General features: G+C 41.0%; 1 protein-coding gene and 1 long non-coding RNA gene across 7 annotated transcripts in view; one reads left to right on the top strand and one right to left on the bottom strand.

Annotated features, from left to right (window-relative positions):
• Positions 1-15,732, bottom strand: part of cdk17 (cyclin-dependent kinase 17) — a 50,863-nt gene that overhangs the window by 10,371 nt on the left and 24,760 nt on the right. For 3 of the 6 annotated variants that reach the window (XR_006828523.1, XM_046071894.1, XM_046071893.1), the window contains exons 2-4: positions 12,506-12,650; positions 10,701-10,865; positions 5,293-5,426 (exon numbers count right to left, since the gene is read on the bottom strand). Coding sequence is in view for 5 of the 6 variants with exons in the window: in XM_046071894.1 (XP_045927850.1) it covers positions 5,293-5,426; positions 10,701-10,865; positions 12,506-12,632 (426 nt within the window). In the remaining variant the exon portion in view is untranslated. The other 3 variants (XM_046071895.1, XM_046071896.1, XM_046071897.1) reach the window with 3 other exon arrangements.
• LOC123984778 lies at positions 12,097-12,982 on the top strand. Its single transcript, XR_006828526.1, has 2 exons — positions 12,097-12,265; positions 12,464-12,982. It is a non-coding gene; the product is annotated as an uncharacterized LOC123984778 (long non-coding RNA).

Below are 15,732 nucleotides of genomic sequence, written 5' to 3'. Positions count from 1 at the left end.
CACGAGTCGATGGTTATGAACCACAGTGTTGCTCTTCTGCAACCTGCTCACATCACAGCAGACCGTGAGAATATATACCGTGACATGCCTCATATCCATATGTGGTGTGGGGCCATTCAGTCTATAAGTGGGGCGTGTTGTCCAACACACACACACACACACAGTGTCTAAAATAACTCGCTCTCATCTCCTCCTACTCCCAGAGAGAGAAGACAGAGAGAAGACAGAGATCAGGTCGATCACTATCATCAAGGGGGTAAAATTAAAAGGCGTATGTCGAAACGAAACTGCTGAACAGCAAAACCTGTGTAAGCACAAATCAGATTGAGATTGTGAAAACAAATCCAGCACCTGCAAACAAAACAGCAAGAAAGCTAGGCGAGAATAAAAACACATCATCTGTACATTTCTAGCTCATATTCTTAGTCTGTATTTACTCCGGAGGCTGTTATTGTCAATATTACTGGGCTGGAGGACAACGGATCATATCTATTCTAGGATCCCAATAAGACCACATCTGATAGTGATGAACTAACAATGCTGACTGATGTGGGAAAAAGCAAGGATGAGTAAAAATACAGTGAGAGAAGACATCTGCTTGGCTATCATACATGCTTTTAAGTTCATCTCCACAAATCCCATCAAATCATCCTCTCATTTCATTACTGTAGTCATTTGCCCTCCATGACAATGCTGCTCAGAGAAGATGCCGGTATTGTGACAACAGTGTTCAATAAATGAAAGCTCTGATTATGTAGAGAATTTCTCTGTCTTGAAGAAGGGAAGTATTATATAATGTGACTCCATGCTGCTTTCTCTCTGATGTAGCTCAAAACTCATCATTTTAATGTCTAAACCTAAAAGATTTTGTCTGTCATCACAGCATGTCATCCACTTCCGGTGTTATGCTTTTGATCAGAAAAGACGAGCACTTCACAAGATCTTGGGCTCTGAATACTAATCAATTAATCAAAATTAATGCACAGATTTATCAAACATATTTGTTAGTTGCAGCCATATTTGCATACTTAATCTGTTAGGCTTGAGTTCAGACTGCAGGCCAAAGTGACCAAATCTGATTTTTTTTCTCTCAACAGTGTGGACAGCCCAAGTCACATGGAATCTGGTCTTTTCCAGTTCAGATCTGGGCCACCGTCATATATGGCCCAAATCATACACAGGTCGGATTTTTTAAATTCCTCAGTCTGGACAGTCAGATTGGAATTCATACGACTCTGACATCACTGTAGAGCGACGGTCGACTGAATTCTGCGCTAGCCGCAGTGAACGAAAAATCTCCATAAACAATCATAAGTAACAATGTGGTTCTCTTTCTCCTCGTCCTTGTTAACCTTTCCTCACCTAATTCCATTTCTTCCACCTGAAATTAACTTATAAATAAAACTGTAGGTGTTAACTCCTGTGGCCTCCTCATGCGACATCATGCTGTGTGTGATGCATTATTCTTTGGAGAATGCGGGTCACTTTCAGGCCGTGGCCAGTTCACACTGGAGTCTGATATGGGCCACATTAAAAAAATTTAAACAATCTGATCTGGGCAATAAATCGGAATTGAGCATTAATCAGTCCTTCCAGGGTTTCGGGAAGACACGATCGCAACTATAAACATAAATTCAACACATCTGTGTGGATTCAGCAAGACTTGCAATTTTGACCCATCATCGCCGTTTTCCGCAAAACATCGTCATAAGTCAGCAAACTCACTTCCTTGTTTACAGGACACAGCAGACATGTGTGATACCAATGTCTCACATTTGCCTACAAAAATAACAGCAAAGGACCATGAAAAATAGTATACTGATCTTCTTTACCAAAGCAGGGGTAAACTGTTTTGCAAAAGACACAGTATGTGGTCGCTTTACCAACGCCAAACATACGGAGAATGGCAGAAACGCGTGGAGGACGTCAGACGAGACCAATCCCTGTGACACAGGCTGTTTCTTCCCAGTCAATTTTCAAGAGCCAAAAGAATCAAGGTAAGATGGTTTAAATATACATGATTAGGTTAGATTCCTGCAAAAAAAAGGCCCAAAACATCGCAACTTTCATCTCAATTTGTTTTTGGAAAGCTGCCGCAAAATCAGGCATTTTATGCTGCAACAATGACTAAAAAGGCTTGTGAAATCCTGGAGGGACCGATTAAGGTTTGCAGTGTGAACGTGGCTTTATATACATGCGATCAGTGCTGGGTCATTCCAAAGCTTTTGTTGATTTTATATGTAAATAAAAGCAAATCTGCATTTATTTACATTACCTAAAAATAACTATCACTAATAATATAGTAAACACAATGTTGGTGCACATTTTGCACGTCTGTTGCAGGCGTGCCATTTCCTTATCACTTAAAATAATAAAATAAGGTAAAATAATAAACGTTCAAAAGTTTGAACTTATAGTCGGATATGCCAATCCATTTATTAACATAACAAAAAATTTAATATTTCTTCAACAATAAACTTAACTCAAGTCAGTCTCCATAATTACACGCCGTGCCTCACAGTCAAAAATGCAAAATGCATGCACCTCACTATGTGCCACACCTAAACTAATTAACCCCTGTCTTAAGTAGACTTGTGGCAGAACAAAGCGACACCCCATCCCAATACACAGAATGGCTCCAACACACAATATACCACAAATATGAATACATCAACTCAAGTAAGTAAACAAAAAGTAAGTGAAAGTAACAAAAATACATCACTGAGTTTGGTTAATGTCTTGAATTACATACTGATCTAATTTTTTGAGGTATTAAGGGATAGGGCTTGGTATCATTTTAACATTTCCTTTACTATTGCCAATAACAATACCAAAATAGAGCTTTTTTCATATTTTTCAACAAAACCTCCTTTTTTCTGTAAATGTTGTCCAAAGTCAAACACCCACACAAGAACTAACTAACAGTCAACAGCCGTCAAAAATAATATTTAATATATCAGGAGCTAGCTAACCACAGAATAAGCAAACTAGACTAGTACTTTACAAATTTTGATACAATTTACGCTTTGTACACATTTTTGTCTGGTGCCAAAAAAGTACTGAGGTTTGATATTAAGCGCTAACTTGGGTGTAATTTTTAACAAATTGTTGAGATTAAGATATTATGTTTTGCAAATAACAACACACTGAAAAAAGCTAATTGTTTTGAATGTTCTACCTCAGATTTTCTAAGTGATCCACTGTTTGGCCTCAAGTGTTGACGATAAACACAAAAGAGTTTAAACCACAAATAACGATCAGGTTTCTACAACTTTCACTCAGGAGCAAAAGTCAGCCTTTAATATAGAAAGAAATAACGATTTGATACTTACCATAATAATTATCGATATCAAAAGATATGAAAACTTTTAACATGATAAAAATTTTGGCCATATCGTCCAGCCTTAGCTGGTAGAGAGATGTATCTGAAAATCTATGCCTACTATCTATCGGGGTATGTCCACTTGTTTACTTTGTTGAAAAAAATGGACACTGTCCATTCCTAATATTGCACAACGGACTATCACATTGCCAGTCAAGCGGATAATATTAATAAACTGGAAACATTTTAAACATTGAGAAGTGCTTGACGGGCAATGGAAAGGGTTGTATCAGGCCTCCAAGACTATGATAATTGATGTGATGGAACTTAGGACTTCATAAGGTCCTACTTAGAAACCATAAACACTATATTGGTCCCTGTACATTTGTAATAATATATTTCAAATGGATTGTTTTGTTAATTTGATAAATTTTCCATATAATATTCTGCTGTCACCCCTTCACCCTTTCTTTGGTATTATACTGTATATCAATGTTGTACTGTACGATTGTAGTGCTATATGATATTATGTTTGAGTAAGTGTAAAAGTGTCTTCTTTAAGTATGAGATTTGATGTTTTTGAGGTGACAGATTTGGGAGTGTAGAGTCACCACACAACTGAAAATAACTTACTGTCAGGTAAGAGTCAGTAACCAAGCGTTCACTCTGCACTTGACCTCCTTACCGACAAACTACAGCTTCATTAAAACCTCCAGTAGTATCAAAAGAACCACAAGTGGATCAGCGCATGGTAGCTCATGTAACAGAGCTTACGTGTGTGTGTGTGTGTGTGTCTGTCAGGTCATTATCTCACAAGGATGTGTCTATGATCACCACATCCTTGCGCTCCTTTTGTTTCGAGCACCTACAAATAAGATAAACACTCAAAATGAGCAGAAAATAGGTCACTGTGTGGGTGTGGGTGAGAGAGAGAGAGAGAGCGAGAGAGAGCGAGAGAGAGGAAACATCAAGGATGTTGTCAAGGTGGATTTGGTTACATACGCTCCTCTGCCAGCAGGGGGCAGGAGGCCTCCAGGCTGCAACAATAATCTTTTTCAGAATCCTTTATTACATATTTCAAGAGGGCAGAAAAGGCACTGGGAAATATTAGTAGGGCCAGGCGATAAAACAATAAGAATAGTTATCGGGATATAATTTTCCTCGATGGAAATATAACAAATATTCAATAAATGTTAAATTTAATTCATTTGAATCACAGACTAATCAGCATTACATTTTTCTATTAGGATATTTATTTTGTAGAAGGACTGAAAAAAGATGTTACTTAATTTTACTCATGCATATTTGTTGAGAAAAAATTTGATCATTCTAATTGTTTTAAAATATTCTGCCTCATAATTGAGTGATGATCTACTGTTTGGCAGGTGTTTATCATGTTCTGACCATAAAGAAAAGTTTAAAACTTCATTTAACTTTCTGATTTCTCACTCAGGAGCAAACCTTTAAACTTGATGACTTATTGTGATAACACTTTTGGCCATATCACCCAGCCCTAAATAGGAGATAGTTTCTAGTTTAGTTTAAAACTTAATCAAAGTAGGAATGGTGTTCTTATGTTGAATAGGTGATTTTGACTGGCATGAATTCATTATACATCCTTGCAAGAGGAACAAAGGAGACTCCTATGCTCTCGAGTCTCGCCCGGACGTCTGACATGTAGAAAATCCTCGTGCTTACAGCACAGATTATCACACAGCGTCACTTTACCGGCTGCTGCTGTGGCCCTCAGGGAGCAGGGCCGCTATCAGTATCATGACGTCCAGAAACTGAGAGCCCATTAGGAAAAAAACAACCCATCCCCAAACCCCCTCCCGAATTAGACCTCCCATGAGGCTGAGGGGGGGAGAGGAGTGGGTGAAGAGCAGAGCAGAAGGAGAGGGGTGATGGGTGGAATGCAGGCTCGCTGTGTGAGCCGTTTCTGCAATTATTGAATAGTGTGTGTGTCTCACCTCCATGGAGATCCGCCGGTGGATGCGGCTCCTCAGACAGACGCCGGTTGGAGATTGCACCTCGTCTGAAGACGTTCCCGATGCCTGGTCGCTCTCCCCATCTGAGCCCATCTTCAGGTTTTCATGTACAATATCTAAGAAAAAATGAAAATAAGTAAATACATTAAAAGACACAAAAAGATACAGAGATACATGTTAGTGAGTATTTTTCTACAGGATAAAAAGTGGCGTTGGATAATAATAATAATAATACAGCTTTATTTATATAGCAACTTTCATCCAGCTTGTGCAGCTCAAAATGCTTTACAATGAAGTAAAGAAGGGAATCAATAAAAACAGGCAAAGTGCAAACAAAAGAGCCAGCACATTGTCATATTCAGCAGTACTTCCCCCTGTTTTCCTCATGTTCTCTGTTGTTTCCCCCGCCCACATGCTGCTAGTCCTGTCTGTCTGTTTCCCCTGTGTGTGTGTGTGCTTGGTTTCAGCTGGGCGTGGTTCTCCTCCCTGGCTCCCGCGCTCACGATATCCACACACCTGCAGCTTGTCACAATCACCTGTCTGCAGTATATCAACCCTGGTCCTGCATGCTTCAATTTGCCAGATCCTAGTTGTGATTTTTTCTCTAACCCGTGTGTGGCTTTACCTCCGTCTGGATTGGATTCACTTCCCTGGCCCACATTGCCCCTTTAAATATTGTCAGTGAGATCTGTAATAAACCTCACTTTTTGAACTGTGGACGGTACCTGCCTCAGTCTTGCTTTGGGGTCCAGTTTTACGTTCTCATAACACACATAGGCAGAACAGATACGCTAACAACACTGGAATATGTGAAAGACATGAGAACAATAAATATGTACAGGATGAGAATAAAACAAATCAGATTAAAGTTGTCCCTTTACTCTCAATCAGACCTGGTCCAGTCTGTGTGATATGATAGCACTTTGATTGATATTACTGTAACACACTGGAAGTCCCCCATTTACCATTTATAAGCATAATAAATGACCAGGGAAAAAAGGAAAGTTGAATAAACCGTTTTAACAGCAGACATTCTGACTTGAAAAACATATGTCACACCATTATTACTTGCTTGAGCAGAGCCTCCTTAATGTAATTAGTCCCACCTGCTTTGACAAGTCAAAATGTCTGCTGTTGATTCATTTGGGATTGATAAAGAATTAAGAGTGCCTACTGTTGCAAGGCTAGCAAGCTTCGGGTGAGCAAGATTTATTCAGAGCAATAAAAAAAAAAAAAGCCAAGTACAAGACTTCTGATCAGTGATCCTCACTGGGCAAACACGTCAGTCAAATGCAAATAAGGAGTCTATTTTGCTTTCAGGTTCACCATCAATGTACTGTAGCAGGTGAGCTGTGTGTCTTTTGACAAAGGTTAACATGCATTTTGCATTCACACAACAGAAATGGGAAACATGAGTGAAAGAATGTCTTAATAATAACATTAATTCAATAAAAGTCAACTTGAGAAATATTTCCAATGGGGATAAAAATTAGTTTGGGAACCATTGGTTTAAGTATTGGTAGAAGTTGTCGTGGCGGTGAGAGTAGCACATATGTATTTGCAGTACTAGTAGTAGTTGTATTTTAAATGTAATACTTCATCAAAATGTAAGACTGAATAGAAAAGCTCTTCTGGCCCACAAACTGCACACCCACATGTGACATTTTTAAATGATTGAATTATACTTCAATCTGCGCCCCCCGAGGCCAAAATATTAAACACTGCACCACTTCCACCAGGGCAATAAAACTACCATAGCACAGCAGGAGCAAACACACACACACACACACACACACACACACACACACACACACACACACTCTTAATGAGTAGCCATGGGTGAGCAGTTCTCTATCATCAGTGTGCAGCGCCTCAGACCATGCAGTCTATCATCAAATGTGAAAGCACAGAGCAAAGAAATAAAAAAAAACCTCTATAAAGTTTCTGTTTATGGAGATGAACTGCAATTATTTCAAACATGATAATCCTCATTATTTTACTAAATATTAGCCTACACTAAAGATGGTTAGTGACAATTGGTAGTCTAGATTTAAGGAAATAATTACGGCAGTTTTACAACCTAACAAAGCTCCCTTATTCTATTTATGCACCTTATCGACAAACTTCACTTCATATAGTCCTATCTATTACTCTGCGGTGCAGCCAAAAACCAAAGGAACACTTTGTCCCAGAATGTGGACCTGTCTGTGGTCTTCTCGTTAGAAACCAAAGTCTCCTCAGATTAAAGGCAAGGCTGATCAACTCTAGAAATGAAAATGTTTTGGGGATTTTCCTTTGGGGCTGTCCTGTTCTAATCTACTCAGCATGTCATTCTGTTTTTCCACAAGTGGGAAAGAAAATATGACACTTCAGTATTTCACGGGAATTCACCAGAACAGAGAAGGCAACAAGGCAGATTCAACAAAGAGCAGACAGGAAACAGGAGAAGGAGAGGGAAGTACACTGAAGTAACAACGAAGAGCTTTTTTGTTTTTATTTAGAAAACAAGAAAATCACTTCTTTCAGATTGAAATTACACCATTAATGTTATATTTAAGGTCTGAAATTGACTTTTTTTCACTGGTTTGCCAATTTTATCTGTCATTATTGAAACGTATGCGCTAAATGAAAGAATAACATTCTCCGACAATACTGGAGTCCCATAGGAGGTATTTGATTGGCCTACCCTGATATTCTTACTCCTAACCCTAACCAATCTCACTCCTCTTGCCTAAACCTAACCAATCCAACCAACAAAGGCGACAAGTACTAGCCAATCAGAGGTAGAGCAGGGCAGGTCACGCCTTCACTATGCTAGGAAAATTGGCCTCCTGTGGTCCAGCCAGTGCGCTGCTGGCAAGCTAACCAGCTGTCACCGATTGCCACAGTACGCTAACCTTACATGCATCTTTCTGTTGTGTGTTGTCCCTGTCCAGATGCCCTGACGATTGTACCCACCACTGCCAACAAATTTACCCGCATTTGTCGGGTGGCGGGCACTAATTACAGACCCTGGTTATAATCATTAAGATTTTCATGAAATCAAACCCTGGTTTTGATACTATTTAATTTATTATCACCATTATTTTTCAATAGCCATTCATTATATTCAGATTTTGTTATTACCTCTCTATAAAGTAGTTTTCATTGTTAGTGGCGGAGTCAGCCATTCCCACACAGGGTTCAAATTGCCTTCCTACACAAGAGATTTACAGGAAATGATGCATGTATGTAATCCAGCATGGCTGTTCTTAATTTTATTTAATTGATGGCAGTCTCACTGTTAACTCTCCTATTGCTGTATAAGAGCTGTATAATGTACCCAACATTTCCTACTACTGCTTCACATTAAAAGCATCCAACTGACATCCAACTGACATCCAACTGACATCCAACTGACATCCAACTGACATCCAACTGACATCCAACTGGGGTGGGTGGGGGGCTTTTACTGTGAACCGATCACAGGAAACACAATGTTTGTCTCACAGAGATCATAACTGCGATCGTTCATCAAAACTGCGTCTAAAAAACAAGACAGCTGTCGTTTTGGGCATTTTTCCTCCACAGGGAGTGATGGATCAGTCAGGAGCAGCCACAGTGAGCTGTCTGCTGTCTGATGAAGAGCTGGAGGCGACAGACAGCAAAATCTCCAAACCCTCAGCAAGGTTTGTCTTTCTTGGTTGCTACTTTTGTCCACAACAAGTAACTCCACATTAAAGCTTCACTCCCAGAGTGATGTGGTTGACCGTTCATGGCATTGTGGGGGTGTTTCTGTATGTAAACAAGCCTCTACTTGTACAAGCAGGTGGATGTAGAAAGGGTGAGATTTATCATTATTCATTGCGTAAAGGTGTGAGCGTGTGTGGCTGAGATTAAAGCCTTACTATGGCATCCTTTAGAAAGTTTTCCTCTTTCCATTTCCCCCGTTTTCTCCCCTGTAACTCCCACACTTTCCTCCTCCTAACCTAGTTACTCTTTCTCTATAAAGCACCTTGCAAACAACTCATTCTCGCCCCACTTTACTTCTTCAACTTGTCGCCTCTTTGAACACTTCCAAATGATCTCTCTTCCCTTTTCCTGTCATTTCTCTATATCTCTTTTACATGTTTCTTGCTACTTTAAAAACCTCACCATTTTCAATCACTTCCCCATGCCTGCCTTACTTTCCCTTTCACTCTACATGTTTCTTCTTTGTTCCTGTTTGTTCCATCTTTTGCAAGGTTTTCATAGGCAGCGGGCAATCTGACTCTCTCTATTGCTTCAACACATTCCTTCGCTACCTGTGCTTTTCTAACTTGCGTGTCTCTTCTCCAAAGCCTTCAAATGATCTCATCTGTCCTACTTTCTTTTCCTTTCAACCTCCTTTCACTTCCACATACTTCTCTATTATCTCCTGCTATTATATATCTTCCCTTATCCTCTCCAAAAACTCCCAAAGGTTTTTCTTGCACAAAAATATTTTCACTTTCTCCCATCATTCCTTCACCTCCCAACAGACAAACCTGATTCCATCTCTTAAAAATTTTTTTTTTGCTTTTACATGTCCCCCATCTTCTCTTGGAAGGATTTCATTCTCCATCTATTTGTCATCTTTCTTTCCTGATATCTGATCTCCACACATCCTTCTGTTACTTCCCTGCTTTTCTTGAGAGATTTTTGTACTTCTTGAGACTTTATGATCTTTCTCTCTCCCCCTACTTATCCTTCTTGCCGCGGTCTTTAGCAGCTTTGCTAATAAGCACACAGCGTTCAGTAGCAATATGTGGTACATCAATGTCCTACTTAACTGTCCTGTTTTTAGATCCAAGTCTCTCTATCTAGGCCAGGGTCCAGTGCGAGGCTTAGTAAGTCCTTTGGTGTATAAGCCTTTACAAAAATTTGCTTTGAGAAGCACCAGCCAGGGTCCACATTTTTTACTGAAATAATGATCATATCATTGCTAACAGAAAATCTAAATGCTAAAAATTTTAACGTTGAGTCAAACAGACTGTTTGCACAGATTATTGCTGCCTAGCCCTGAATCATCTCATCGCCCTCTTGGCTGCCCCTCAGCTTGAAATCTGCTGCTGCATGAATCATCCCAACATCGTCTTCCCTTCCGACCCGGCCAAGAGTGTGTGTGTGTGTGTGTGTGTGTGTGTGTGTGTGTGTGTGTGTGTGTGTGTGTGTGTGTGTGTATGAATATAAGAAGCAGGATGGAAATATCAGGAACGTGATACATTTCCTGTTTGTTCCTGGATGCCATCTGCTCTCCCGCTAGTTAGTTACTTCCTTCCTTCCTTCCTTCCTTCCGTGTGTGTGTGTGTGTGTGTGTGTGTGTGTGTGTGTGTGTGTGTGTGTGTGTGTGTGTGTGTGTGTGTGTGTGTGTGTGTGTGTGTGTGTCTCACCCAGGCGACTGCCGTTGCGTGGCATTGCCATGAAGGACCCCAGGGTGCCACCAATGACGCTGTGTGGCCGCCGGAGGGGGGGCTTCTTGAAGGAGCCGGTGTACTGGTGCAGGAAGGAGTGCATGCTGTGCGAGGTGGGGGGGCGGCCGTTCCTCATGAAAGGCTCTGAAATGCAACAAAACAAAAACTGTCAGAATTTCAGATTTTCTGGCTCAGTAGGTGCATCAAATGAGGAAACAAAATATCAGCTTCTGTCTTCGTCAACCCCTTCAGTGTGTCCTTTGTTTGAAATGCACGCTGTGACCAAGTTGTGTTTAAACAAACAGAACTTTATTTGACATTTAAGTCAAGGTCCCGATGTTCCCCCCCACATGTCCAAATATTTCTTTAAGGAGAACCCTATTGTTCAAGCAATTCATACTGCCCAAAATCATAATCAGGATAATTAGAATTTAACACCACTGCTTGACAACAGCATCCTGTGACTTTATCTTTCTGCCCCTGCCAACTTTCTTGAGCTCATCCGACCTTACACGTCAACTGCCAAAATTAACATAATGCTGCCCTCAGGTGCTTGTCAGACATATCAGAATTGCATGTTGGGCATCATGCCTAACTGATTTTAACAAGGACTCGAAAATTTCATGGCTAGTTGGGTTTTTCAAGGCTTTTATGAGCAGAGCATGGAAACCTTTTCAGCAACTGAAATTACTGGTTTATCATATGGAGAACCTATACTTTATTTATACAATTCCTATCAAACAAGGCTGGCGGTACAACTGTCTCCAGAGTTAAACATGTAGACACCTTTTCCGTCAGGAAAGGCTTCAAAAATAAAGCATTTTAAGAAATAGCTTGATATAATGGCAAATGATTTGCTTTCTTGCCAAAAGTTAGATGAGGAAATCAATACCACTCCCATGTCTATATGCTAAATATGAAGCTACAGCCTGCAGGTGATTACCTTAGCTTAGCACAAAGACTACAAGCAGGGGGAATCAGCTGACCTGGTGGTTTGATTGATATATTACAATTTCCCTTGTCTATACTTCATCATTGTATGGGAGACAAACTGTACTGTGGTGAATGTTATCTAACAAAGATGTCAAGGAAAGTGTGTGAATGCTTGTTCTCTATATACAGTTCTACCTTCTCACTTGCTAAGTTGCAATCAAGCAAAAGAGTGTGTGTGTGTGTATGTGGTGTGCTCAAGCAGCTCCCTTACTCTTAGTCCTGTTACATAACTTGATAGAGAGCATCTCAATGGAAGTCTGTTACAGCTGTTACTGACACACACTGTACTCTCTTTCCCCATCAATCTCAGTGCTTCATAATTTAAATACCCCTGAGAGCCACCAACATGCTGAAAGCTCTGTGTGTGTGCGTGTGCGTGTGCGTGTGCGTGTGCGTGTGCGTGTGCGGTTTTTAGATGCCTGCTGATGGACAGGAAGATATAGTGAAAATCAGACCAGTGGAATTTCCTTCCCTGGTTGGACTATGGAACTCACAAAATGCTGCATTTTCTGTTGCAAGAAAGTACTCTGTTGCAGCAGTACTAGTTAACAGTAAGTGAGGTCCTCTTGCTACAAACACAGTTAAGGAAGTCTTTGAGTTACACAAAATGAAAACTAAAAATGCAAATGAGCTGCTGTTAATACACCAGAATAGCTTTGTAAAAAGTTTATTTTTAAAGTTCTTTTTGAAAATATCCACCAGCATTAATGTGTTAGTAACGTGTTATTAATCCCACCATACATTTACAGATTTGTTCAGAAAAATAAAAACTGAATCTGTTGAAGCTGTACCATTGTCCTTGGTGCCGCCGTCCTCGATGGTCATCTGCTCAGCCAGTTCAGACAGAGACTCGTCGATGGTCTGACTGGGGCGGAGTGTTAACGACAGGCGCTTCTTAATCCTCTTCATCTTCTCCATAGCAGGGCAGTGCACAGCCTGCAGGACACACAGAAACACCCTGTCAACATTCATTCAGCAGTAACGGACTGATACACAAGTAGACAAATGTCTCAAAACATTTAGAGGACTGTTTTGTTGTTGTTGTTGTGGTTTGTGCGCGCGCGTGTGTGTGTGTGTGTGTGTGTGCGCGCGCGCGTGCGCGTGTGTGCACAGCGTTGGGGATTCCAAAAGCCTCCGTACAATCCAAAATATCTCAGCTCATGAATAACATAAAGCTGCTTTTAATCCAATATTCATTCGCTCTGCAAATGCTTGAATAGCACATGAATAAAGCATGGACAAAGCATGAATAAAGGATGAATATCACAGACTTGAATACAGCTGTTTCCACTTACACACACACATGCACACAGGGAGAAATCAATGAAGTCTAACTGAAGGAGGAGAGAGTCGAAGCAGTTAGCACACACACATACAAACACATCTGCAAAAACATGCGAGTGTGTTTGTGTTGACGTAGCAGTTGCCCAGGTCACAGGAAACACCTTGCTCAATCTGCCTCAAGCCAGTCTCTGCTCATTGTGTTCCTGTGTTAACTCCCCTGTGTGTGTGTGTGTGTGTTTGTGTGTGTGTGAGTGTGAGTGTGAGTGGAATGGGCACACTGGGTGAGTGGAGGAAATGCAGCGAGGAAGCAGCAGAAAGGAGGAAGCAGCAGAAATGCCCCGCCCATCCCGCCCGACCCTCGGCGCAAAACGAACTGACCCCTGCCACCGCCATCACTCTTTTTCTCTCTTTCGGTCTCTCTCAAGGTCGTTAGCTCCCCTCATACTCATGAGACACCATCTGCCTGTCTGAGCACACACACACACACACACACACACACACACACTCCCCTTCAGCAATTTGTCATTCACGACACTGCGTGGCGAGAATCACTTCATCAATCAGTGTCGAGGCGCGCGGCTGCAATCTCGCAACAACACACAACCTGCTCATCGGATTCTGTATGTTGTATAAACACATGCGCATTTACAGAAAAAATTCAAATGCTTGTAGGATTGTGTGTGTGACCTCAATTTCCTCTCAGCTGGCTGGGTCTAATTAAAGCCCAACAAGCTACCAGAGGAGGAATTTATTAATTTTATTAAAAGATTTCCTTTTTATAAATGTTAATTGCACTGTAGGCATATGTTTTTTTTAACAGGGTTCTTTATATTGTCTGTTAAGGACTTTGTAACTATAACAGTCAGTCTAATTAAGTTGAACACCATTTTGTACTACAGTTTAAAAAATTTTAACTATTGTAGTGTGTCGACGTCACTAAAATCATATGTTATAGATTCTATTTATATTAGTATATGATTACAGCAATTAATGTCAATTTCAAACCCTAACTAACTCAGCTGTTTCCAAGCCCAACAATGAGCTGCCATGCTCAACATTTATGGCAACACGAGAAGTCCTAAAAGTTGAACACTGACAATTCTCTAACAAATGAGAAAATTCCATCTGCTAATGAGGTGGCATAGTTGCATTATGGGTGATGTAGTTGGAGACAAAGAACACATAGAATGAAACAGATTTTGATCTTTGCACAGTATATGCCATCATGTTACGCCAGTAATAGTAAGTCAAGTACTTGTACTTGAGCTGAAAATTCTTTCTATTGCTGGAAATGTAGCGGGAATAACAATAGAAACAGTAAAACAGAAAACAATTAGCAAAGATGACCAACTGACACAAGCAATAAAACACTGAACTATGGCCTCAGAATTGACCAGTGGGCTTTCACATCTCTGACAGCCTCAACAAAATTAGGGTGAGGTTGGAGCAGTGGCTAAGATACATGCCTTTGGTGTGAGAGACCTGGGTTCAATTCCCCACTGTGACACGTCCACCAATGTGTCCCTGAGCAAGACACTTAACCCCTAGTTGCTCCAGAGGCGTGCGACCTCTGACATGTATAGCAAATGTAAGTCACTATGGATAAAAGCATCAGATAAATGTAAAATAAATGTAGAAATCATAACTAAATTCCCATTTAGTGAAAGGAATTTCCTTTATGTCCATCCATTGTCAACCGCTTATCCTGCGTACAGGGTCGCGGGGGGCTGGAGCCAATCCCAATTGACATCGGGTGAAAGGCGGGGTACACCCTGGACAGGTCGCCAAGCCATCGCATGTCCATTCCCTTAAATTATTAATGTGTTGTATACATTTTCCAGCTGATTTACAATGTACAAAGTTTGTAGCACCATCCAGTAACCTGTGTGTGATTAGCCCACATTTGAAGGGGAAGTGTGTCAGGATGGTGGCCCAATCTGCATGCAGATCTGATGATGCCATACACATACTCACACTCACACACACAGAGGAAACAGACAGTCCAGAAATAGGGAAAAAATTCCAGCTTAAGAGGCTAAAAAATCCTTCTCGTGAAAAAATGCAAAACACTAAAATGACTGCATTGGTGAAACACTCTCTCTCTCTCTCTCTCACACACACACACATTCTCTCCCTCATCCACACACACTCACTGTATGTGAGATAAGCGCTCTTTGTCTCCCTTGTAGAGGAGTGTAACAGAGCCGGGTTTTATCTCTGCAGCAAACCAAAACAAAGAGACCCGTGTGACGTGTGTGAGAGTGTGTGAGAGTGTGTGTATGTATCTGTGTGTGTGTGTATTGAGAGTACAGCATCTGGCACATATGAATGATGTGCGCGTGTGGGGGATCCAACATGAAAAGCAGCCCAAGCAATCTGCCAACGATAGAGAGACACAGAGGGAGAACTGAGACAACCCCCCCAATTCGCTTTCTCTCTTTTTTAATCATCAGCATCTCCAGAAATTCTCTTACACACACACACACACACACACTTTGACCCACATTCCTGACAGCCCCCCACCCCATCACTCCTCTACCCCCTCATGGATGCCTCCCAAGTGCATTGTGGGTAGTCCAAAGGAGGAGACTTCAAAGGGCAGGAGAGGGGGGAGATCCAACAGGCGACAAGGCCTAATTAATAGGCTAATAATTACATACACACACACACACACACACACACACACACACACAAACGCCTTCCCCTCTCCATTCCTTCTTTCCTTTCTTATTCC

This window comes from Micropterus dolomieu, linkage group LG16, assembly GCF_021292245.1.
Source record: "Micropterus dolomieu isolate WLL.071019.BEF.003 ecotype Adirondacks linkage group LG16, ASM2129224v1, whole genome shotgun sequence".
In the NCBI taxonomy this organism is placed as follows: domain Eukaryota; kingdom Metazoa; phylum Chordata; class Actinopteri; order Centrarchiformes; family Centrarchidae; genus Micropterus; species Micropterus dolomieu.
Note: the sequence above shows the minus strand (reverse complement) of the source record. Positions and strands in the feature narration are given on the sequence as shown.